This window comes from Rhodnius prolixus, unplaced genomic scaffold (genome assembly GCF_049639745.1).
Source record: "Rhodnius prolixus isolate KJV_2025 unplaced genomic scaffold, Rpr scaffold_10, whole genome shotgun sequence".
Lineage (NCBI taxonomy): Eukaryota > Metazoa > Arthropoda > Insecta > Hemiptera > Reduviidae > Rhodnius > Rhodnius prolixus.
This window is the reverse complement of record NW_027411615.1, coordinates 9,777,413-9,805,171: the sequence shown is the minus strand read 5'-3', so window position 1 is coordinate 9,805,171 and position 27,759 is coordinate 9,777,413. Positions and strand designations below refer to the sequence as shown.

General features: G+C 36.1%; 1 protein-coding gene across 2 annotated transcripts in view; it reads left to right on the top strand.

The window, feature by feature from the left end:
* Positions 1-27,759, top strand: part of LOC141457234 (ubiquitin carboxyl-terminal hydrolase 48-like) — a 189,355-nt gene that overhangs the window by 24,280 nt on the left and 137,316 nt on the right. For both annotated transcript variants that reach the window (XM_074133918.1, XM_074133919.1), the window contains exons 14-15: positions 1,498-1,602; positions 7,197-7,309. In XM_074133918.1, coding sequence (XP_073990019.1) covers positions 1,498-1,602; positions 7,197-7,309 — 218 coding nt within the window. The remainder of the gene's footprint in view (positions 1-1,497; positions 1,603-7,196; positions 7,310-27,759) is intronic.

Below are 27,759 nucleotides of genomic sequence, written 5' to 3'. Positions count from 1 at the left end.
ATTTTTACAAGAAGGTAAGACAGTTTAATTAAAGGGTGACGTGTAAAAAGTGCATGTCGTATAGGGAGTAAAAGGAACGAAGTAGATTGGGGATGGAGGAGTGAGTTAAAAATCCCCAGACGTGGCCTAAATGAAGGGCATTACCTTGCTAAAGGCTGGCATTGGCTGGAAGGGACCAGGTTCTTTTGTTGGTGTCTGTTTTGTACTATTGTATAAGGAATATATATATAAAAAAAGGTGAACCAAGGAAAGGAGAGTAAGGATGAATGAGCAGTGACGTAGGGTTGGCAAGCGCGCCGGGGAAATAAGCCAAACAAGTGAACAACGGCTAAAGCCTGGTCCTGGACACATATCTTGCGCTGGGGAAAAAAAATTAACGCCACAAAGTTGTCAACTTTAGTGGCGTAAACTTAACATGGTCCAATTAGGGTTTCTGTCCGCCCCTCGACCAGGAGCTTTCTAGCCCTAGTGCAAACACCACCCCGAACATGCCTTCTGCCCTCGGCATCCCTTTAGCACTGCCCTACAAAAAAAAAAAGCAAGCACGCTCTCATTGCTTCTCTTTATGTCTTAATTAATCTTTTCTGCCAATTATCAGCCGTGCATTATTTGCATACATATTGGAAAGTGATTAGTGAATATAATACTTTATGTACAGATTATGATGGATGCATTCTACTGAACTTGTTTTAATGCTCAGTGTAGGATTAGTAACTTATTAATGCAGACTATACAGAAATTATTTGCAGTTTGTTAAACTTCAATAATTCTTTTTTGAGTTATGAGAACCGTCGAAGAATTCGTTTTCATAAACTATGTAAAGTAATGCCTACTTTGTTTTTTCAGGCGAGCTTTACGCCTAACCACCAAATTAGGGTCGCGGACGGAGACGATTAGCAAACATATTTTACTATAAAGTTCTCAAATTAAGCATTAAATAAAATTTAAGACCTAGAGACTGGGAATTGAACCCAGTACCCACACAATACATTTTAGCTTATCAGCTCGGCGCCATAAACAGTTTTTTAGATTCTCAAGAAATTATTTGTAAATGCCACTTTGAGGGGAAAAAAATTGAGAAGACTTAGTATGTATGCAAGGTGGAAACACTCATTAAAAGTAAAAAAATGTTTTTCTTAAATGATCAATTGAATAATAATAATTATTTTTGTTTGCGAAATTGTACCTGGTGTGTGTACCTCATTTTGGAGCCACCTGTAACTAATCAAAATTTACGGAAAATAGCGTTTATTTATTTATTTATTCCATTTAGTTAGTTTTAATTGTTCCATACTTAAAGAGGTTACACTTATGGTAAACAAGGAGACTGTAAAGGAGTCTTGTTATTGCAACCTATCATTTACCTCGCAAGTTCTATAGCTAGTGTAAACAAGGTTACCAGTTTGTGTAATTCGCTCTGGGAATGTTCAAATGAATAGCCAGCTATACTATTTTTTTTTTTTTGTAAATATTCCAGCAGTTATATTTTGTTTACAGGGAAGGAGGGCGTACTGAACCTTTACATTCTCTTCGAGGCAGTAGTTTGCTGTGCGAACATGGAGATCTCATGTACAGTCTGGAATTAGACCAAGAGCCAACACCGTAAGTTGAATTAATTTCATAATTATGATTTTTGATAATGCAGGAGTAGCACAAGGTTTCTCGTTAGCAATTACGAACATTGTCTTACTTCCTTACAAATAAACAAAGTGTTTGAAAGTGAGCATTTGCTTAATTTTTCATTTTATTGCTTGACTATTTACAATTTAATTCCTTTATTTTTCTTTTCTTGCATTAGTTTGTCATTTCGCCGCTAGCCGGTCATCTCCAAAACTTTACTTTTGTTAGAAAATTCATCTTAGCTTTATATAAATTATCCTATCATTTGAAAATTCATATCCTAGTAAAACGTAAGTTATATTTCTAAATTTTACAATTTCATTATTTTACATTCAAAAATTTATTTTAATTTTTTGTATTTTCTTAAAAATCAAGGAGTTACTGCATCAGAGTGGCCACCTACCTTCTGATTTGAGTAGCTTAACCTCAATATTTGTAGTTTCATGTAGTCTCACAATATTTTGATTAAATAATCTTGTTTGTTTGTACTAACCACGCAAATAATGATCTGTGATTTTGTTGAATTCTCTTCTTATTAAGGGAGAATTCTGAGTAGAAGTTGGCTTCTTTCCAAAAAAAATATATATGTATATATATTTTTATTACAGTCAGCCTGTATTGAAGCTAAAACTTTGAAGCAGATAAATAGTTTGGTAAATTTATAAATAGTTTTCATTAGTTCAAATCTTAACGAAACTTAATTATAACAATTACAATTAGCTGGAGCGTAATTATATTTCAATGGAAATTATCAAGTTTAGTTTGTTAGCGTAGGAGTTACCTCTTTTTGTGTACAAGACAAGTAAAGCGAATGGGAGTTTATACCCCCTTTCTGCTATGCGAATAATAGTTTGGGAGTTAATTAATGTTATTCAATTAATTCTCTCTTTAATTGATTAAGTATTAAAGTGAACACACTCTCTGCTGTTAGAGTTACCCTATCTCCCGTTAGCTGCTGCCGGTATCTTCTGGATGGTTGAACAGCACAGTCTTACTGCTATTTGAGCGCCAGAGTGAGCGTGTGCTAGGATTTTGCAAGCTTGCGGTGTTGAAATAAAGTAAATACTTTGCGCTCCTTTCTAAATGATTCTAACAAAAACATTTTACATACTTTACTTGATGTATTTTCTAATTAGTTTTCTTACTTTACCCACCTTCTTCTCCAGTAAACTTTACTCTTCCTTATCATTTTAAACATTAATATATAATCTTTTGTCTATAAAATTTGTTTAACTAGACCTACTAAGTTATTTATTGTTACCTTTAACAATAAGTGCTAAACCGTTTATTATTTTTATTTATTTATTTTTAAGATGGGTATTTTGGTAAAACAATGGTTACGATAATGAATAGAATGCGAGCAAACCATGGTATTTGTCGGTCGTATTTGTTTAGAATAGGGAAATTGGCCTCTCCTCTTTGTAGGAGATGTAATGAGACGGAAGATTTTGAACACGTGGTGATGGTCTGCCCTAGATATAATAAAGAAAGAGAAAAGTTTTTTAACGAAATCTCGAGATATTGCACTGTTCCCCTATATTTTAAGGAGATAATATTCTCAAATAATATCTATGTATATTCGTCTTTGATAGAATTTATTAAACAATACAATATTTAACATACAGTTAGTTGTTGATTAGTTAATAGTGTAAGCACTGATACCAAAAAAAAAAAATAAAAAATATTTATTTTTAAATAATTTAAGACGCGTCAACATCTGTGGTTATTGTGTCCAGAGATTCTTTCAGTGCACTTCCAGGCCTCCGGACAGTGTTCTCTCGTTACAGACAACACTGTCCATCACCGGACAGTGAGCTGTAGAAAGCTCCTAGGAAGAGAAAATCTAAGGGCCAGGAGCTGGATTCGAACTCGGGACCACCGCGTGGGAATCCAATATGTTAAGCGCGTAGCTAATCCCTTCCCTTATTATTATTATTATTATTTATGGTATTATTATTTTTTTTTTTTTTGGCGCATCAACAGTTCAGGTCATTAGCGCCCGGAGCTTTTTCCAGTGCATTGCCGGCCTCCGGACTGTGTTCTCTCGTTACAGACAACACTGTCCATCACCGGACAGTGAGCTGTAAGAAGCTCCTAGGAAGAGAAAATCTAAGGGTCAGCTGCTGGATTCGAACCCGGGACCTCGGCGTGGGAGTCCAGTATGCTAACCTCATAGCTAATCCCTTCCCTTTTATGTTTTTATTATTATTACTATTAATGGTATTATTGTTAGTATTTTTATTTTTATTTATATCTCCTTAACAAAAACTTACCAGTTTAAATAGTTAAGTATAGGGCTTGATTAAACGCCAAAAGGTACACAAATCAGCAAGTACCTATCATTTCAAACATACTACAGCTCGTTAATAATTTCAGCCATTTTCAGAAACGTTTTGAAAAAGCTTATTTTATTTAAATTTGTTTCTAATTTTTCGCCATTTTTATAAAAGATTTCTCTAACTATTAAGTTTTTCCGAGAACAGTGTCTTAATGCATCCTTTCAGAAGATATTTAAAAAAAAAGAATCCATTGTACTTTTAAAAATATTTTTACTGCATTAAATTTTCATTAATATTTTTATTACATTTTATTGCACATCACAGACCCTTATGCTGGCCATTTTTTTTTATCAATAAAATATTCTCTCCTAATATAAAAATTCAGTTTATATTATGGCTTAATAAATGTCAGGCATTTTAACTTAACTCTGTTCCCAATTAATCTTTTTTTTATCTTTACTATGCTCTTTATTTTGAATAGTCATCAGTCGACCTCGCAAACCCTACTCAAATCACACGCACATTGAAATAGTAAAAGATAAAGCAAGAGTTTTTCTATCACTGTTAAAATTTGAATCCACTTTTGAATGGCTAATAACCAATAAATACCTATTTGTATTAGTAATTCATTTCTAAATTATAAACAAATGAAGCCCCTTTAATTAAATATTTATATTTTTATTATTTTGTTTCCAAATATGACGTAATGAAGTTTCAGTTTGTTTCAACTCTCGAAAAGAGGAACTATTGGAGCCTGCAGATCTTCGAATTAGAGTTCTCAGTGGTTGTAGAAATTCTGAGGGTTTCTGGTTTTTTCAAATTCTCTTCCATTTGTCAAAAACAGAATTAATGTACTGCATTTCATTTATGTGCCATCAGATGTCTCGCTGTAAGGATTTGATAAAAATGTATTTTATTTAAATTCATCTTAAGGGCTTACTGAAAAGGCTGTAAAATTTAGATATTTCTACTTGTTATTTTTGCCGTTATTAATAAAAGAATGTTTTAAGAATGTAAAGTGAAGTAGCATGGGAGATGTTTATACGATGATTACAAACAGAAGTAATTAGATGCTTGCATAATATTAAAAGTGATTTACAATGAGGTTAATAGCCTGGTGTTGGGGTCTCTCTCTTCTCAACACACTCTTTAACTCTGAGTGTCATTATGTAAATGTTTAAGTTGGCTAAAGTGAGTCCCCTTCTCACTTCTCTTTCTAAACATCATTCTCTCACTTCACCATCGTTTGACATCTTCCTTTTACCTCCCAGCTTTAAGTGTAGCTGTGGAGTTGTACATAGTAACCAAATGCAGATCAATATTTCCATTATTTAGTTTCAATTTTTTTAAAAAAAACACAATTAATATTTAATTTTCAGAATTTGCTTCTATTTTACATAGTAGATTTCATAACTCATCACCAAAATATAGGAGTCTTCCAACCCCCCCCGTGTTCGCAGGCCTGTTTTAGCATATTGCACAATTAATATGATATTAGGGTGATGACAGTTTTCAGAGTGGTTTGTATAACGTCCACAGGATGGGGAGAGACAGAGGATGTTATGCTAATTTATCTGTGCAGTTCCCCCAGGCTTCGTTGCTGCTTTCTAGTGCGTACCGTTGGGAGGTGTGCAGCCAGTGGTTAACTCTTTAAAATATTTCACGAAAGAATAGATCCTCATATTATTATTATCTTACGAGGTCTGTAAATTAAGTAATGAGACTATTTTTTTGAAAATTTTTTATTCAAAAAGAATTACAATTCTATATTGTCACCTTCAAAATAACTTCCTTCTGAAGCCAAACAGCGCTGGAGACGTTTCTTCCACTCCTCATAGCAGTGCTCGAACTCCGATACTGGAATAGCCTTCAGCTGGTCGGTTACAGCCGTTTGCAATGTTTTCGACTGTGAGGTGATTTTTCAACTTCGGGAAGAGAAAAAAGTCACAAGTGTCATTACTGGTGACGAGTCTTGGGTGTTTGAGTACGACCCAGAAACCAAGCGCCAGAGCATGGAGTTGAGCACACTTCATCCTCTCCATGGCCCAAAAAAGCAAGTATGGCGAAGTCGAGGATCAAATGCATGCTGATTTTGATATCCACGGAATCGTCCACAAAGAGTCAATCAAGGTCAAACGGTCAATCAACACTTTTACCGAGAGGTTCTTGAAAAACTTCGAAAAAGCGGTCATTCGTGTGAGACTAAACATCAATAACAAGTGGGTGTTGCATCACGATAATGCTCCTTGTTACCCAGCAATTTCAATAAACCAGAGTTTTTGGCCAGTAAAAACATTCCTGTGGCTCCTCAGCCTCCTTATTCGCCTGACTTGAGTCCTTGTGACTTTTTTCTCTTCCCGAAGTTGAAAAATCACCCCAAAGGAACTCATTTTGGGACAGTCGAAAACATTTAAACGGTTGTAACCGACCAAGCTGAAGGCTATTCCAGTATCGGAGTTCGAGCACTGCTATGAGGAGTGGAAGAAACGTCTCCAGCGCTGTGTGGCTTCCGAAGGAAGTTATTTTGAAGGTGACAATATAGAATTGTAATTCTTTTTGAATAATTTTTTTTTTTAAAAAATCAGTCTCATTACTTAATTTACAGACCTCGTATATTAATTATGGCGACTTTGTCACCGGGCGGCACTGTACCCCAAGCAATGCACAAAAAAGAAAAGAAAAGAAGTCTGCCTAAGCCGACTGCTAAAAGGAGATAGGTTCCTTTCTTCGTAAGGTACAGTGTTGATGCATCGGTCGTTTTGCTCTCTGACCTCTTAAGATCGCAAACTAACGATTGCAACAACCAACAGTACATTAGAGGCAGTTTCCCCTCATCTTGTTATTACAATCTTTTGGCATACTAAGTCCACATCCTGTGGAAATATTTTCTGAGCTAGGACATTTTCCCCATACAGAGGGGGCATTGTTGTTCTGAAAGCTTGGATGGACAGTCAGTCTGATAGCAGGCAACTAAAACTAGAAACCCAGCAGGAAAAAGAAAAATGGTCCTTCCGTTTTTTCGTAACCATTTCATGAAGGAAATAGCTCTTCTCGTCAAAGGCGACTTTAATGAATTAGTTTCATTCTTTGCAAAAACAGTCGCTTTCTGTTAAAGAAACAGTCTCATTATTAAAGAACATCCTGGATTGTTTGTATCATGTAAAAAAAAGTGCAGATAATTATACACCACTTTTATTTATTATTATTATTATTATTATTATTATTATTATTATTATTATTATTATTATTATTATTATTATTATTTGCTAGTCACTAAGTAATATAAACTGCTTTCAGTGTTGTTGCAATCACTAAAGAAGAAATGCAGATACTTTCAGGGTTTTATGCTGTAGATAAAGAGGTGACTGTGACTTATGGGCCAAATGGAGAAGTTATCGACACCAATCCAAGTAAGTCTCAATTATCTCTTTACTTGCCCTTGAATTGACCTTTGCGGAAAAAATGATTGTTTCTTTTAGTAAATAATCTATTGATTATTTAATGTTATAAGAGGAATTCACTTCAGTAGTGTGACTTTTTTGAGATATAATTTTTTACAGGAAAGATACTCTGTTATAGAAATAGTAACAATAGTTCCGTAGTAATTCCAGTTGCTGAATTTAGTTGAACCACAAATCTTGTATTTACGAGGTGTGTTCAAAAAGTAACGGGAATTTTCGTTTTTTGAAAAAAATATTTATTTATTCATCTACATTAATATTGTCGCCTTCAAAGTAGTCCCCTTCGCATACAATACACTTGTGCCAGCGCTTTTTCCAATCCTCGAAACACTTCTGAAACTCGATCTTTGTGATAGCTTTCAGCTCTTTCAGCGATTCGCTTTTAATGTCATCTATGCTTGTAAAACGACGGCCTTTTAATGTTCTCTTTATGTTTGGAAATAGAAAAAAGTCACATGGAGCCATGTCTGGCGAATATGGAGGCTGGGGCATCGTTAAAGTTTTGTTTTTGGCCAAAAATTCACGAACAAGCAATGAAGTGTGAGCAGGTGCATTATCGTGGTGCAAAATCCATGAATTGTTTTGCCACAAATCCGGGCGTTTTTTCGGATTGCTTCACGCAAACGGCGTTGAACTTGTAGGTAGTACTCCTTATTGATTGTTTGACCATGTGGCAAGAATTCATGATGCACTATGCCATTAAAATCGAAGAACACAGTGAGCATAACCTTCACATTCGACCGCACTTGTCGAGCCTTTTTCGGTCTTGGCGATCCAGAATGCTTCCACTGGGACGATTGAGCCTTAGTTTCGACATCATATCCGTAAACCCATGTTTCGTCACCTGTTATAACACGTTTCAGTAGATCCGCATCGTTGTCGACTTCATTGAGTGACTCTTGAGCAACTTCCATTCTCCGCTGTTTTTGTTCGAAATTCAACAATTTTGGAACAAATTTTGCTGCCACACGTTTCATACCCAAAACATCCGAAAAAATTTCATGGCATGAGCCAATTGATATGGCAACATCATCAGCGACTTCTCTGATTGTGATTCGGCGATCGTTCATAACCATTTCTTTCACTTTTTTCACGTTTTCATCGGTTGTTGATGTGCTTGGACGTCCAGGTCGTTCGTCATCTTCAACGTTTTCGCGGCCATCTTGGAAACGCTTATACCACTCGTAAATCCTTGTTTTACTCATAGCAGACTCACCATATGCCTTTATTAACATTTCACACACTTTATTTCATTTTTTACGCAAAATTTAATACAAATTCTTTGATCCATTTTTTTTAACAAACAAAAATCGCCAAGCTCGAAAAACACGTCTAACCTTAACGGCTGCCACTTAAGAAGTAAACAATGAATATTACTGAAAATTTTATCGTACTTCAGGGGCATGTGTACCAACATAATAAAAAAAAAAATTTTACAATCAGACTCTCCAAACCCGCGAAATTTAAAAATTCCCGTTACTTTTTGAACGCACCTCGTATATGTGCAGAGGGTTTTTATGATATTGCTTTAAATTGGTCTTTTGTTGTTTAAGGGTCATTTCAGCATCTCTTAAGTACTTTCGTAGCATCGATTTAGGCATAGTCTTCTCTGTGTTGTTTATGGATTCCTTGATGGATGCTTTTCTGACTATAGTCTAAAGTCGGTATGAAGGTCTCCTGGGATACGATTGGAGGGAAGATGGTATTATGAACTGTAAACTGTTTACATTGTTAAGGTTATAATTCTGAAAGAATCAGGGCCTCCTCAATCAAATTTGCTCTATCAAGAGCCTTTAATCGCCACCTTCGCACAACCCATTTTTCTTAAATCCCCTTCTACGTCTTCAAGCTAGGTCAGTCTTGGCCTACCTCTTCTTTTGACGCCTCCGGGGGCCTTCCATATTAAGAGGCGTTTAGGGATTCTGTTCACCACCATCCTCTCCACATGTCCTAACCAACTCAATCTTCCTTTTTTTTTTTTTAATGCATGCAACGATGGTCTGCTTCTACATAGAGAGTTTGCAGTTGGTGCGGATTCTCCATCTTTTTCCCTTGTATACAGGACCATATATCTTCCTCAAAATTTTCCTTCCCCCATAGTTTCAAGGGCAATCTTATTCTCTCTTGGGTCAAAACCCAGCATTCGCTTCCATAAAACACTACCGGTCAAATTGGGGCCTTATACAAAAGAAGCTTCGCTTTTTTAGAAGGGGTTCTGAAACATAATATTTTCTTTAATGCGAACAGGCGCCTTGTTCCTTGCCACTTCGAAAGCCGGTCTATTAAGGAGTTCATGTAGATCTAAATGGTTCTGTAGGCGATTTTAGAGCTATGGCTACAAAACACCATTTTCATCTCCAGGATTCAGGATGGGTGAATGATGGTGAGGCTGACTGCGACATTTCCTTGTGGAACACCAGCTAGGATCTGAAAAAAACATAAGATTTGGAGAAACCAAATCAGACCCCCAGAATAAACTATTTAATAAGAAAGTCTTCAGAATTATGGTAGATGTAATTGGGTCCTGCAGTGTTGGATAATATCGTTGTTTTCACCCATTATCAGTGTGATGTCGTTAACAATGCGATGATATTAGCGGACATTGAAGTGTGGAGATCGTAAGAGCAATCTGGGAGGAAATCCTAGAAAATGAAGAAACCGTTGAGGATAAGCAAAACTAATAATTGATGTCATGTTTTCTACCAACCGATATTAGTTGCAATAATAATTCACCATTCGTCTAGCAATGTGTTCGTTGTCCAATTAGTAGTAATCCTGACGGACACTGCCAATTGTGGTTCACCAATAAAGGTCATGGGTTATCACTTATAGACTGTCAGTACTTCAGCCGTATGTAGAATTATATCAGGAACTGTGGAATTATTGGTGAGCGGGATAATTAGGGCTTTGGTTTGGAAGGGCCTAGACTTATAGAAGTAGTAGTGGGATCTTAAGGCTTAAGATGGTTTTGGGGATGTGAAAACCCCAATTGACAGCAGATTTTTGATTAAACCAGTTCAATAGTTCCATTTAATTCTCAAATTATTGAACATCTTGTCTTTACGCCAAGGATCTAGGGAATCAAAGCATATTATAGTAAGTTTGCGAGCTACTCAAATTTTTTTGTTCAGTTTACACTGGCTGGCTACCTTGCCTTACTTTACAATCTCTTAATAAGTTGTGTATAGGATTGTCTATTATCTATTTCTCAAATAATGGCGCCTTAAATGATTTCTACTTCATACTCATTTGCTAGCCGGTCAAGATTTAATTTAAAAATTCGCCCAAGGATCTTTCCAAGATCCTGCAGGCTTCAAGGTCTTTCTAAAAGTTACTTCTAGACAATTTGTTCAGTTCTTCCACTTATTATGTAGACTTAAATAGAGTTGCAAGTTTGACCCCAAATTTTAATTTTTCTCTATTTCCTACTAAAGGTGTTTCAGTAAGGGTGCGTTCCACTAAGCGCTCACAACGATTAAAATATACCTTCAGCCGCGTTCCACATGACGACCGCGGTCATAGTGGTCGTGGCGAAAACGTCACTAATGAAGGTCATTATTTTCGCTCACGCGAAGCTCACAACGCCCCACCTTAAGAGCTGTTTCGAAGTGGGAGTTCCGAAATTTGGCGCAATTTTTAAAAGAAAAGATGGCGACCGAAAAAATTATATCATGTGAATGAAAGTATTATCTCACATAAATAATTGAATGTATGACTCGAAAGTAAAAAAAAATAATAAAGTGAAAAATTACTTATCCCTTTAGATACTAAATCACTGAATAACGACCAATTATACTTTGGTAGTTAATAATACGTGGCCTAAGTTTTTGCTTTTCACTATTGCGATTTTGTAAAATTGCATTCCACTCTTCATTGGAACTAGATGAAGAACTTTCTAAAGCATTATTATTTTGCATTAATAAATATCCAATTGTTGCCACAAAAGACATTTTAATTTTATTTAAACGTAAATTTTATAAATATTCCACGAAAATCATACCAATTTACACATATCAGAGTGGAGAAGTTACCCAGCGGTAACACTCCAAAAACATTCTAAATTCCACTGACTTTCGTCATCATAGAAGAGATCTGGAAGTGTTGTCTGGAAATGTGCTGGAAGATAGAAGTTGTACCAGAGGATTGTGATGAGATTGAATGTTAAGATGGAATTTTCTGTAACGTGTTTTCAGCAACTTGTGTGACGAAAGGAATGTTCAAATCTGTGTGAATGATTTGATTGGTGACGTAGGAAAGGAGCGTTTACTATAGAGCGAAGAGTTTTAGATTGCAAGGACTGGATCCTTTGCAGATTTGAGCGTTTGGTTGAACCCCACAGTTCGATGCCATAAGCCCAGACTGGCTTTAATATACTTTCATATATAAGTCTTATGTTGAGTGAGTTTTGATCTGTTGTCGAGTAGACTTTTCAGTTGTCGGAAGCGTCTGTTGAGTTCTGTTCTCTTAGGTCGAGTATGAGGGTTCCATGTAAGTCTTCTGTCAAGGTAAAGTCCAAGATAGCGGACTACGTTGACTGCTGGTAAAGATTAAATTGTAAAAGACAGGAGGAAGAGTGATGCGTCGAAGAGTGAAAGTAATGTTTTGAGATTTTGTTTCGTTCAGTTTGATAGCCCATTTTTTGAACCATTTTTCTAAGGAGGTGAGGTGAGACGGGGTTAAAATTAAAAAACAACCTCTTCAAGCTTCTGACTTATTTTCGAGGTCGCCATTTGTAATGTTTACATACAAACGGTTAAAACGCCCTCACAGCCCATTCCACTTGAGTTTTCGATTGTAACGCTCGCAAGCATGTGGAACGGGCAAAACTGCGGTCGTGATCGTTGTGAACGCTTAGTGGAACGCACCCTAAGTAAAGGCAATTTTTCCCGATTTTCTTTAACCTTTATATTCTATTTCCCTTAATAGCGTTAACAAATGTTTATCGCATTAATTTGGAGCTCATGGGAGTTCATGTTTAAGCATCCTGTGAAAGTGTCGCTTCAAAACAATTACATCCACTCGTTACTAGAATTCCAAATTTGAGGAAACAAGTTTTAACGAAAGTATAAATGTTTTGTATGAACTTTATTTAAAAATAAATAAATTAATAAAGTCAATATCCTTTCTCGTTAAGCACTCATTCTGTTTCTCTTCCTGCAATAATTTTAACTGTAGGAAACGCCAATTTCATGAAAAAAAAGATCCATTTCTAGAGAATAAAAGGTTCCCCAGTATTTCTTTGTGAACCGATCTGAATAACTTAATAATATTTAGTACTAATTATTTGTGGAGGAGAAGAGGAATGTTAAAGCAAACGATAAATATTGTCACAACTGTGTGCCCGAGAGATAAGAAGATTACATTTTGAAGGATAGATCTTTGCCTTTCTGGCACAACTGACACAATTCGTTTTATGTTCTGAAAAAAAGAATGCAAAAACAAAATTTACTGAAGCATCATCTGTTTTCAGAACATGTAATGAGTTCTGTTTTGTATGTTGATTGCAAATTTTTTTTTCAATCCAGTTAAAATTTATTGTTTCCCTTTATGTATAAGGAAGAAAGAGGTTATAAAATGAGAAGTTGTGACTATTTTTGAAAGCGTGTTTTCAAAAATGTAAAAATTGCAGAAGTACCTATTTCACTTAACCTTTAACCCGATTGGGGTTTCATACCACTGTTTTTGACAATGATTATGAAAACTACATACAAAACTGTGAAAAATGACGTCAACCTCGTTCCGATATCCCTAATATTAGTCGAGATATTTAAGATCAAAGTTACAATTTTATCTAATTCCTGATCGGTTTTCAATATTAATTTTCCACCGGAAATACACGTTTTGGGAGGTCCTCTGACTGCAGAAAATGTTATTGGTGACGTAAGGAAAAAATAATAATAAGAATTGAAGATTTTAAAAAATGTAGTGTAATGTAATGGTTGTGGGTGAATCAGGATAAATTTGTTTTTGTCATCAAATAAAAGCAATCATCACATCATTTTAATGCACCCAGTATGCAAAACTTCTTGACCTATGATTACGGTAAGAATATCTTGCTTGATGATTGCTTTTATTTGATGATAAATAGTTATTTATTTAACAAGTGCGGAAAGTAGTACTTTTCCTCACGCGAGGCAGGGTTTGCACGCACGAGCGAGCGAAGCGAGGCGAGTGCAAGTGCAAATAGCCGAGTGTGAGGAAAATACTTTACACTCGAGTTAAATATTATATTTTTTCTGCAACCATTTATTAACTAATAAAATTAAAAATTTCATTTTTCCAGTCTACAAAAAGTAATTTATTTATTATAAACATTTATTGTTATATTACAATTATTTACATTACTTACGTATTTACATTACTTATTACATTTTCTGCTGTTTCTTTTATTGATGGAGGAGTGTTTTCTAAACAGGAATCACTAGAATCCATTTTAAATTTCTATAAGGTAACACTATAACCTTTTTAACTGTTATAATTAAAAATATCTAATTATTTATTAAAGTATTATTTTTATTTCTATATTCCTTTCAATTTTTATTTTATTTTTTAATGTTCGTTTTTTAATTATTTAGTTACGTTAAATAAGCTTATTAAAGTTTTACAGAAAATATTTATGTTAATAACAAAACTTCTTATATCAAGGAAGCACAATAAAGTTTTTCCACTCACTAGTGAGGAAAGTGACACTAATGGGAATTTTTCCCCACTAGTGTGGGAAGTTGGGCATTACACAGCTGATTTTAATTGAGTAATGACAACTTCCCTACATGGTTGCAGAAAAACAAATTTATTCTGACCTCACCCACAACCATTACATTACACTACACGTTTTAAAATCTTCAATTACCTACTATTACATTTTTTACTTTGCGTCACCAAAAACATTTTTTACAGACAGAGGACCTCCCAAAACTTTGTGGTGGAAAATTAATATCGAAAACCGATCACGAATAGATAAAATTGTTACTTTGATCTTAAATATCTCAAATAATATTAGGGATATCGAAACGGGGTTAACGTCATTGTTCACAGTTTTTTATGTAGTTTTCATTATCATTGTAAAAACTAGTGGTCCTTAAAAAACCCCGATCAGGTTTTTGGCCGTAACTCCGCCAAAAATGAAGATACAGCATCGGGGGGTGGAAAATTTGAAAACTAGACCAAAAAAAAAAAAAACAAACATATAGTTTAGATTAGATTAGATTGGACTAGGGCGGCCTCAGGGCCTACGCCACTGCGACCCCTTTGGGTCTATTGTGGCTCCCCTAACTTTAAAGCTCACCCTCCAGACCTGTCCTTTTAATTAGACTCTTAATGCTGGAGAGCGACTCTTGGGTAAAGCTCACAGGCCTTGGTTTTTCCTCCCCGAGAAGTAACATCCTTAGCCAAACAAGCCCCTCACACTGGCACAACACGTGCAGTGCTATTTCCTCCTCTTCCTGACAGAACCTACAGAGGCTATCATCTGCCAGGCCCATGCGATGCATGTGTTTTCTGAGTCTGCAGTGGCCAGTTAATAGACCTACAATCATCCTGATAGCCCCACGGCCTTGGCGGATTAATTCTGCAGTCAGCCTCGGCGAATAGCCTTTAATAAACTCCTTCGCCTGTCTCTGTCCAGTGGTGGCAGACCACCACTCCTGAGACCTACTCTGCACCTATAAGTTGATGGTCGCAGTTTTAATACACTTCGGAACCCCAAAACAGGGCTCCGGGCCAACGAAGTATCTCGCAGAGCCTTCCCGGGCCAATAAATCTGCCGCTTCGTTACCCTTATGTCCTGAATGACCAGGTACCCGGACCAGAAAGACCTTATTTTGGTCACTAATTTCCTTCAGGGCACCCAGACAGTCCCAAACCAGTTTTGAGTTAACCTGATAGGAACTAATTGCTCGTAGAGCAGCCTGACTATCCGAGAAAATTACGACTTTAGAATTAATAATTCCTTGCCCTTCAATCTCGGTAGCACAGAACCTAATTGCAGCCAGCTCAGCCTGAAAAACTGTAGCTAGCTTCCCTAGGCTAACCGAAAAGCTACATTTCGGCTTCACCCCGTACACTCCCGCTCCAACTCCCTCCTCCATCTTGGAGCCATCAGTGTACCACATTGAATCTCCCACCACTGAGGGTCCATGTCTCCAAGCCTCCCGGTCTCCAATACAGACTTTGAACGGCTTGTCGAAGTTATATTTGGGAGTCATAGAATCCGAAGGCAGGCCCAAAATAGAATCGGCCTCCAGCTCCTCATATAACTCTTGATATGCTCCTCCATGCCTGACGGTATTAGGAGCTTGTCCTTCCATAAGCCTAACGACAACGGCCCTTGCAACGCCTTGAATATATATGTGCAATGGGGGCAGATTTAACAAAACCTCCAAGGCCGCAGTAGGGGAGGTCCTCATGGCACCAGTGACACTCAGGCAAGCTAGCCTTTGAATACCACTGAGCGCCCGGACTCCACCCACCTGCAAGGTTTTTGCCCACCAAGCCACCGCCCCATGTGACACCATGGGTCTTGAACATATAGTTTACTTCGTGGGTTTTTTCGAAATTCCGCTTTCCTAAAATGTTATTAGCGATTGGTGCGTTTTAAATGGATCACCCTGTATTATAGAGAAAGATTATGGCAAATTTAGGAATGATGAGAGTATTTTGTAGGTTATGCTTTCGTAATTATGCAATATAAAGGTGTGTCAGAAATAGATTGACCAATGAACCACCTCAGTTCAATCTTAAGAATAACTACGTCCCCAATTTGGACCAGATTATGACGAACTATTATCAAAACACTCGCCGCTTCATGCATCGCAGTAGTTTAATTTTGATATTATAAAAATGTCTTACTCACTTGCCTTATTATTTTTTTTTTAATAAAAAAAATTATTACGGCCCGTCACAATTATTCCTTTTAATTTTTGGCCCGCTCCTACAAAAGATTGCCAATCATTGGTCTATACTATACCAAAACTTATGCAACTTTTTCCCAGCCGTTTTATAGCGTATTCAGAGTATTCGTTGAATACAATGATTGCAGAACTCTTGCTCCATACGAAAGCTTATTATCTAATTATAACATCTTCAAGATTTAAGTCAGTTTCAGTTTGTCATTATGTTAGTAATTAATTATACTTTAGTATCTCTCACGCCGTGACATATCTCCTCTAAATCCAGAAAACTGATTAAATAAACTGTGAATATTCAAGTTAATTGTAACTCGAACAGATTACAAATGCATCATTAGATGCAGGTTTTGTGTGCATGATACATGTGTGCGTCGTCTTGAGTAAGCCGTTTGTATGTATATGTGTGAATGTAAGACCCAAATGATAACTGGGTACTCTTTAGTTTCTCCTAAGAGAGTCTCTGTCTACCTCTAAATGGGCTTTCTATGCTAATCTAGAAAGCTCTTTGGATCCTGAAACTAATGATCTTTCCTCACTAATACAAGCACAATCTCATATAATAATACACATTTCTCTTCTTGTCTTTATACGTATTTACCCATATCTATCTTTTCCAAACATTTACTTCCGTTATCAATCTCTGGTAATAATTAACATGTTCATCTGCTTCTTTTAAACTTTTTTTTCTTTATTTAATATGTAGATATTCTTCTTTTTTAATTCGTACCATCTATCAAATTGTTATTCATTAAGCATTAAGCATTAAGGATATTTCTACACTTTTTTGAAAAATTTTTCAATTACCTATCCTTTTTACACCTGTTGTTTGAAATTAGTTTACTTACTTTTTACTTTTTTAATTAATCTATTCAAATTTTATTAATAAAAATTCAAATTATGTCTACACTGTGAGTAAGAGGAAACACAATTTATTTTTTAAAACGATTTGCCCTTCATTATATCCATTGAACAACAATAATAAATGCTCTTGTACATGTAAATTCGGTAAAAAGTTAGAAATTTTATATAGAAACGAGATAAATTTGCATTGGAGGTAGGTAGGTGATAGGGATATTATCAAAAGTCTACCCAAAGCGTAGAAGAAAAGAGAGGATGGTGCCCGAATGACCAGCAACTCTCTTTCTTCCGCGGACTAACTTCGAGGGTTGAAGACGGAAGATATGCTCCAGTGTCCCTCGGCTTCATTTCACTTCTCAGTAGAAGCCGTAAAGGTTTTAGCGAGGGAAGAGCAGGTGCTAATCCTAGCACGAGAGGTTTTTAGATGACGGGTGCTGATGACCAAGTTAACGATGCGCCCTGAGCTGGAAGAAGCGGAAGCACTACGAACTGACTAGTTTTCGAAAGTGAAATTTGATCGAATTAAAGTATTTGCACGCAATTTGAGTCCACAAAATGTTGCTTTTTTTAAAATTGCTCTTTCAGGAACTATTTCTAAACATGTTATTGAACTTTAGTTTTTGGGGCGATTTCTTGAAAACCACAATAGTTACTCTAAAATGCTGCGGTTCAAGAGGATCTTGACCTTTTTTATTACAGCATTTCATCCTTCGAGTTCGCACTCTGTCAATTTCCTGAATGTTAACAAAACTGTTTTCTTAATCTAGCCTCTGACACTAAGATTTCATTGATCCATTCTTTAGAGTGATGACCTAGTCACCGTATCCTTTGGTCTTCATTACTACCATACTTTCTGGCTCAATTAACTCGTATCTCTCCTATTTTGATCCAGTTTGTGCTATTTTTCGTTTTACCATTTCAGCGCCGAAGATTTGAATGAAGAATTTTTTTATTTTCCAGTAGTCTAAACGTACTTCATTTCCTTGTTGGGTGGATCCAAATTTCAGAATTACTGGTGCTTTTCTGGATAAACTTCTACCCTTCAGTGGGTGCCACAATGATGCAGGACATCTACGAGATGTGGCTATTAAATAACGAGAATATTGCTGTAAAACATTTTAATTTAAATTTAAACATATTTAGTTCCTAATTGGTAGTTGGACGTTAAGCACCGCCTGAAAAAATAGGCGATTACTTTACTTTACTTTTTACATATTTAGTTATTATCACCTTCAATATACACCCCTCCCCTATCCCTACATCGCTCCATGCAAATTTACCTTTGTTCGAAACATTGTAGGAAGTCTTTTTACTGTGAACTCCTGCATGACGCGTGCCGCTTTTTCTTTCACAGCTTCAACGGACTGAAATCGTATTCCTTTTAATGCAGATTTGACTTTGGAGAACAGATAAAAATCATATGGGGCCAGGTCAGGCGAATAAGGCGGATGGCCTAAAACTGGGATGTTGTACTTGGCTAGAAACGTCTTGACAGACAATGCAGTGTGAACCGGCGCGTTCTCTTGATGGAGAACCCGTGACAATGTTCTTCCACAAATCGGGTCGTTTTTTCCTTACTCTTTCACGGGGTTGAGCAAGCACCTCACGGTAATAATGTTGATTAATCATAATCAATATTTTCATCCGTTTTGGACGTGGAAGGGCAACCCGGGTGGTCATCATCTCCAACGTCTTCTCGGCCATTTTGGAAACGCTTGAACCATTCAAAAACTCGCGCGCTTGATTAACATTCATCGCCATAAACTTCTTTTAATAAAAGATAAGTTTCAGTAGAGGTTTTACCAAGTTTCATTTGAAATTTCACGACAATTCGTTGCTCTACTACATGTGTAGTATCTTGTTTTCGGCAAAACGAAACTAACACCTCTTACACAAACGACGGTTTCGGTCAGACAGATTTCTCTACAAACACGTGAGTCGCTGCAATCGAAAGTGAAGGCTTTACGCTGCACAGCTGTCGGTCGTTAGGGTTTGGCGCATGCATAGTTCTTCTGTAGCAGCATCAGTCTCGTTATTTAGTAACTACACCTCTTTGGATGTCGTTTACCAGCTAATTTTTACTGGAGATAATAGATAAACCCCATGTATTTCGGAAACCCCCTTCAAGAAAATGGTTTTCTATATCTTCTGTACCTCCTTCAGGTCTTCTGAGTCACAGCTCTTGTTTATCTTCACCCTAAAACATTAATACCGAGCAATTATCATTAATTAATGAGTTCTCACCAACTCTCTGATAACAATTAGTGATATGTGTGAAAAATAGGCTGTAGGTTTTAATGGTAAGATTATATTATCGCCCCAGTTCGAATCGATGAATCGATCATCAAAAGTTTCAGTAACATCCATGATTCAAAGTTGGAAATACTCGAGAAAATAGTTACCCAATTTTGGAAAGTAAAAGTGCGAACTTTTGGGGAAGAAGGAAAGCGAATGAATTTTTATTAAAAGAGCAATAAATAGTTTGGGAAGCGTTTTTACGAGAATGGTCGATCATGGTTGTGAAAAAGTAATCTAACAAGTTGTTGTTTGTAGTTATAAAGTTAAGGGGGAATTCAAGATGCGAGTGTGTACCATATATAGGAGTGAGACGGGGTGTTGTTATGTTTGGTAAGTATACAAGTGGGAGTTAAGGTTAGCTCGCCTTAGTTCTTGGCCAACTGTTTGGTCCTTCTTCACAAAGTCGTGCTCTACCGTTCTCGATACTGCCTTATATCTAGGGTGTAAAACGGAAATCTTACTGCACCCACAACGGCCATTCAATATAGCCCTAAAACTCTTTTCTTAAACAACTTCTCTATACAAATACAACTCCAGCAACTTCTATTCCTTCTTTTTTGTATACATATCCACATCATATACATGTACAGGGTGATCCATTTAAAACGCACCAGTCGCTAATAACTTTTTAGGAAAGCGGAATTTCGAACAAAACAACGAAGTAAACTATATGTTTTTTTCGGTCTAGTTTTCAAATTTTTTACCCCCGATGCTGTATCTTCATTTTTGGCGGAGTTACGGCTAAAACCTGTTTGGGGTTTTATAATGACAACTGTTTTGACAGTGATTATGAAAACTACATAAAAAACTGTGAAAAATGACGTCAATTCCGTATTGATATCCCTAATATTTGTTGAGATATTTAAGATCAAAGTTACAATTTTATCTATTCGTGAACGGTTTTCAATATTAATTTTCCACCAGAAATACACGTTTTGGGAGGTTCTCTGACTGCAAAAAATGTTATTGATGACGCAAAGTAAAAGTAATAATAATTGAAGATTTTACAACATGTAATGGTTGTGGGTGAATCAGTATAAATTTGTTTTATGATCAAATAAAAGCAATCATCACATCAGAATAATGTACCCCGTATACAAGATTTCTTGACCTATGATTAAAGTAAGAATGTCTGGCCAGAATAGAAAAAATTGTAACCTTTGATCTCAAATATCTCAACAAATATTAGGGATATCAAAACGGAGTTGACGTCATTTTTCACAGTTTTTTATGTAGTTTTTATAATCATTGTCAAAACTAGTGGTCCTTATGAAACCCCAAACCGGTTTTTAGCCGTAACTCCGCCAAAAATAAAGATACAGCATCGGGGGTAAAAAATTTGAAAACTAGACGGAAAAAAACATATAGTTTACTTCGTTGTTTTGTTCGAAATTCCGCTTTCCTAAAAAGTTATTAACGATTGGTGCATTTTAAATGGCACCCTGTATATTCGTTGTATGCTATTTCCCTAACAGATCTAGTAATTATGTCATTGTGTTCTCAACTTCAGAAATAGTATTTCAAATTTCTATTACGATTTTGGTGTTAATGATATTTTTCTAAGCTTTCTCTAGATCAGTGATTGCAAATCTTTTAAGTTCGGAATGTCAAAATTCTGAAAAACCTCAACTTAACTTTGGTGCTTTGTTACGTATAGAAATATTCATAATTTGTTTTTGATATTTGCAACCATAGTGCAAATAGATATTGCAACCATAGTGCAAATAGATATTGCAACCATAGAAAAAAAAATGATTTATTAAATGTTTGCCAGTTCCTTATTCTCAATAAATACCGTAGTTTCTTAAAAGCACAACTCAAATCATTATATTATTTAAAATTAGGTAACAATTTTTTTTTATCTCTGTCGATTTGTGTCACCCAAAATGAGTTCGCGTGTCATATGTTCGCAATCACGGCTCTAAATTAATTATTAATTATTTATTAATGGGTGGCCCGAGTGGTGCTGCTAGCGAACCCACGGAAATCCTACTCCTCATGTTACCTACACCCTTAGGTCAATGCTTCCCAACCCATGCGCCCCGGCAAACAACTGTGCCACGGGTAAGGTAGAAGTGTGCCGGGGCAAAAAAAAAAATAATAAAAATAAAATTATAATGGCGTTGCATTAAAATTAATTATAAGTTAAAATAGTATAACCTCATATTCCTGTAATGAAATAAAACATAAAATGATGAAGAAATACCATGAGTTTCTAAATACGAGGGTCGTTTGAAAAGTCCGTGCAAAGTCAGAGAGATAGCACTACTGGCGCGTATAGAGGTTATGTTTAGTTAGTAGCATCTCTTGGAAGAACACACACCAAGTTTCAGCCAGATCGGTCTATTTCTTTGTGTTTGGCATTCGTTTGAATCGAGGAAGTCGAGTGATTTTCAAAAAACGGACGAAAAAGAATTTCGTGTGTTGATTAAACACTACTTTATGAAAGGCAAAACGCCTCAGGAGACTAAAGAGAAGCTTGATAAACATTATGGTGACTCTGCACCTTCGATTAGAACAGTTTATAAGTGGTTTCAAAATTTTCAGAGTGGCCATATGGGCACAAGTGACGCTGAACGTTCTGGACGCCCTGTTGAGGTTACTACTCCAGAAATCATTGATAAAATCCATGATATGGTGATGGATGACAGAAGAGTGAAGGTGCGTGAGATTGCTAGTGCTGTGGGCATCTCGAATGAACGGGTACATAATATTTTGCATCAACATTTGGACATGACAAAGCTATCCGCAAGATGGGTGCCGCGATTGCTCACGCTTGACCAAAAACGAAATCGTGTGAAGTGTTGCAAGGACGGTTTGCAGCTGTTCCAGAAGAATCCGCAGGACTTTAAGCGTCGTTTCGTCACTGTGGATGAAACATGGATACATCACTACACTCGTGAGACCAAAGAACAATCTAAACAATGGGTTACCAAGGGGGAATCTGCGCCAAAAAAGGCGAAGACCGTTCCTTCGGCCGGAAAGATTATGGCGACTGTCTTTTGGGATTCGCAAGGAATAATCCTCATCGACTATCTGGTAAAGGGTAAAACTATTACAGGTGCATATTATTCATCGTTATTGGACCGTTTGAAAACCGAGCTGCAAGAAAAACGCCCACGATTGGCCCACAAAAAAGTGCTTTTCCATCACGACAACGCACCAGCTCACACCTCAGCAGTTGTGGTCGCAAAATTAATGGAAATAGGGTTCCAACTCGTTTCACATCCCCCCTATTCTCCAGACTTGGCTCCCTCGGACTACTATTTGTTCCCCAATATGAAGAAATGGCTGGCGGGAAAAAGATTTTATTCAAACGAGGAGGTGATTGCAGAAACGAATGGCTATTTTTCAGACTTGGACAAATCCTATTATTCGGAAGGGATCAACAAACTAGAGCAGCGTTGGACGAAGTGTATAAGCCTAAAGGGAGACTATGTTGAAAAATAAAAAAGGTTTACCCCAAAAAATTAAGTAGTTTTTATTTTTGCACGGACTTTTCAAACGACCCTCGTAAACCAAACCTCACTTACTAAATTTGTGAATGAAAACACTCAATTAATAATAATTAATTCAAAAATGAGTAGCTAGGTTCGAGGGGCACTATTTATATTTTGAGCCTAATGATAAAAAAAACAGTAATTTGTCATTGAAAATGAAAATATTCTCCTTTATGATCTATACACTTCTGCATGAGTTCGAACCACTTGTCAAAGCATTTTCTCCAATCCGCTTGAGACACCTCCAAAACATGGTTTTTGAATGCATCAACGGCTTCTTCTGCCGACGAAAATCGTTGTCCACGTAATTTATTCTTGACGTTCGGAAACAAAAAAGAAGTCATTTGGTGCCAAATCAGGGCTGTACGGCGGATGACCCATTAATTCGATTTTTTTCAGTGCTCAAATAGCCGGTTGTTAGACGAGATGTGTGTGACAGCTGGCATTGATGAAGAATGGATCCGACGGCGCTTGTTTAGTTTTCCTTATTTCATCGAAGACTTCCGGCAAACAAATGGTTGTGTACCATTCAGAATTGACCGTTCTACGTTCCTCTAAAAGCACTGTTGCCACATGACCAGTTTTTCCGAAAAAACAGGCGACCATTTGTTTCGAAGTGCTTCGAGCGCGAACAACTTTTGTTGGATTTGATTCATCTGAAAACACCCATACAGTCGACTGCTGTTTAGTTTCCGGCTCATATGCATATATCCATGTTTCGTCACCTGTTACAATCTTATACACGTCTTTTGAAGCACCGCCATTGTATTTCTTAAGCATTTGTTTGCACCAATCTACACGAGCATCTTTTTGAGATTTTATCAGATTATGTGGGATCCAACGAGAACAAACCTTTTTCACGGCTAAATGATCATGCAATATTTTATATATGCTGGTGGAACTAGTAGTAGTAGACTTTATTTTGAAAATACATTACAACAATAAAAATAAATAGGCATTTTACAATTTAATAATAAAGTGTTTATCCCTGATCAATCGATCGTCGGAGGATCTATCTAACGGACAGTAAAAATGAATGCTATTTAATTTCTTACATTTACAAAATGAAAAAGAAAGAGAAGTAATAATATAATAAAATAAATGAAATAATTATCTGTATACAGGGTGATCCATTTAAAACGCACCAATCGCAAATAACCCCCCAGGAAAGCGGAATTTCGAAAAAACCCACGAAGCAAACTACATGTTTTTCCGGGTATAGTAGTCAAATTTTCCACTCCCGACGCTGTAGCTTCACCCTTCGCGGAGATCGGGTAAAAACCTGATCGGGGCTTCACAAGGACCACCGGTTTTGACAATGATTATGAAAAACACATAAAATACTATGAAGAACAACGTCAACCCCGTTTCTACATCCCTGCTGGTCGAACTAATGCCTAAGGTTGCCTCAATCTCACAGTATGTCACATGACGATCTTGCATTATTAGTTTTTGCACATCATCAATGTTTTTTGACACAACAACAACTGATTTTGGACCTTCCTTCACGACTTTCGTCGGTGAGCGAACGACGACCACGATTGAATTCGTTATACCAGCGTTTCACATGGGGCAAAGGAAGGGGGCTTTATCTCCAAAAGTGGAAGTAAGTTGATCGATGCACTTCTGTCTTTGGTAATCCACGTCGAAAGTCGTAATAAATCATTGCACGAAAATTTTCACGAGTTAATTCCATTTTTTTCGCTGAGACACAATTTTCAAGTGACTGTAAACAATACAAATCGCGCTCAAATAACAAAACGTTCTGAAGAAGGTTATGGTCAAAAATGTCAAACTTTCAAGAGGAAACGTCAGATAGCACCTGACAGCACTCAGTGTTGCCAAGGCTCAAAATATAAGTAGTGCCCCCCGTATATGTATTTTTTTCTACTAGATGTACTAAAAATCGATTGATGATGACGTAAATTTAAAAAAGAATATATTTGAAGTGTACTTCTAAAAATATTTTTGTGCTATCGTAGTTTGTCTAGAAAGAATCTATCGAAAGGAACTTGTAAAAAAATAACTTATATTTGTAAGGAATGTAACAAGCTCGTTAAATTTAATAATCTCAGAATCATTTACTAAAATTACCCGTACTTGATGTTGGTTTCTAAAGAGAACGTATTGCTAAATAAGAGATGATTTCAATTTAACCTTAATGATAATTGCTACTTGTTTTGAAATTTCTTTTTAAAAATAATTACATAAAAAGTTGAGAATAATGTAATTATTAGAAAATACCAACAAAATTACAAAAAAAATATTAAGTGAGAATAGAGGAAATAATAAATCTATCAAAGATTGATGTTAATTGTTAATAAGAAATGGGAGAATAAAATAGCATTCGCTGGGGGAGAGGAGTACTGCTGTGGCTGTGGTGATTCAGTTCAGATTGTTGTGGAGACGTGCCGAGATTGGCAATGGCAGGCCGGCCGATATTCAGCACACAGGCTGCCAGAAAGAATGTTTAGGTAATTTGGAGTTAGATCTTTTGGCGGCATCACCGCCGAACTATTCACCAAGCTTTACATCTTCCAATTGATCAATATTTACAGCTCATAACAGACAGACCTTTATGTCTACCGCCCAAAAAATATTCCCAGCCCATACATTGTTCTACCCATTGTTATTCCTAGTTGTACAGATTTCTAAAAATTCCAGCGTTCGGTTTGTCTTATAAAACAAATCTTTTGATTTACTTTAGAATTTTTATAATTAACAAAGTGACAGTCTTTACTATGAGAGAATTCTAAATCTTCGCTGGTAGCTTTCGTTTTTGCATTAAATCTCCTATATCCTTGAATATGAGAAGCTATATTGTCTCGTACACGATCCTTAATATTCTCACCTGAGTTAAAACTCTTCGGTTCCAGGATTATTGCAGCTTCTACAGCATCTGCCTACCACATTTTCTGTTTCTATATTTAATGAGGAATTACTCGAATCTGTCCGGCGGTATTGAAATCACAAGCTTCGTAAGTTTTCGACACAAACGATCTCCTCATTTAGAATCTTGAAAACAAAACGATTAGTTCATTTGGGCAGGAAAATGACTAATTAAATATTTATTACATCTAAATAAATATTTATTTTAAAGCACCTACCTTATGGATATTATGCTTTTAATCGCCATAAATATTCATTCTATCTCTGTTTCATTCATTTAAGTTCCGGGGTGTCAATCCCAGCTCTGACGCTCATATTTCAACAAATGACACGAAAAATCATTAAACTAAGAACAATTGGAAATTAAGAAAATTAAAATTAATACAAATAATTAACTATGGACAATTCAATAAAAATAATAATTAATTTATTCAAGTTAATTTAAAATAATGTAAAGATAGGATTTCTCAACATTTTGACACTACACTGTACTCTACTTAGTTGTGAGCTATAGATTCTTTATTAATTGAAAACATATTGATCATCTCACTTTGTAATCTACATATTCGTAGGAATTTTGGTTCTCTTATAAACTATACTTTTCTCGTTTAGAAGCTATAGTTAGTTATTTTGTGTCCAGATCCATAAATTGAGAAGATATTGAGAATTGAAATTTGTTTGGGTCATGACATTCTGTGAAATTGCGCCCGTTCTATATCTCCCTCTGTAAACAACGTATTCGTATGAAATTTGGTTCTCTTATAAACTATACTTTTCTCAGTTAGAAGCTATAGTTTATTTGGGTACAGATCCATAAATTGAGAAGATATTGAGAATTGAAATTTGTTTGGGTCATGACATTCTGTGAAATTGCGTCCGTTCTATATCTCTCTCTGAAAACAACGTTTGTTTATGAGATTTAATTCCCTTATAAACTATACTTTACTCAATGAGAAGCTGTAGTTTTGATTTGTTCAGATCCATAAGTTGGGAAGATAGTGTGAGTTGAAATTTTTTTGGGTCATAACTCGATCTGTAGTTGCGCCTCAATATGTCCCTCTGTAAACAATGTATTAATATGAAATTTTTGTTCTCTTATAAACTACACTTTTCTCAGTTAGAAGCTATAGTTTATTTGGGTACAGATCTAAAAGTTAAAAAGATATTGTGTGGTTTTTTTTGGGTCATAACTCGCTTAGAATTTGCTCCCTTAATATCTCTCACTTTATATAACATATTAGTATGTAATTTTGTTCATTTATACCACAAAATAGGAAAATCAAGTAAAGGCGTTGCTTAGGTAGTGTATGATTGCTCGTATGTTACGTTTAAAATCAATTAAGTTCTAGGTTATTTAAATATCCCAAGTCGTATCATAAAACGGCCCTGTTGTGAAATTCGCTAAGCGGACACTTTTTCTTGTTTTTCATAGACATCGAAGAGAAACACGCAACTGAGAATAGTATAAGTTTTGTTAAATCAAGATTGTGTAAGATATTCTTTCTCGAAATGGGAGTGAGTTACTGGCAAAAGTGTATAAAAGAATGTTTAGACAAAAGAACAATTGGTGAGGTGAAGATTCGTTGTAATCAAAAAGGAAAGGAAAATAAGAAGAAGAAGAAGAATCAAAGGAATCTGTACATGAATAGATTGAACAAGCAAGGTTTTGTATGTTTGGCAGGTCAGATGTCTGTGGATAGTGTTCAGCAGCACTATTGTGCCGCCGACTTCGCTGTAAAGGTCAACCAAATTTGAATATAATGAGTACAGGAAAAGAATTTTGGGGTTTTGTCACAATGACACGGAATGAGTTAGGGGACGAATTGTGGAGGTATGTGTGGTAGATTGTAGGGTAGCATTGTTTTTAAGACTAATTTGGCAAATAGTCTCGCCCGCTCCTTCCCCATACAGGTCCTGCTGGAGTTGGCTCTTTTGCAGGTAAAATGAG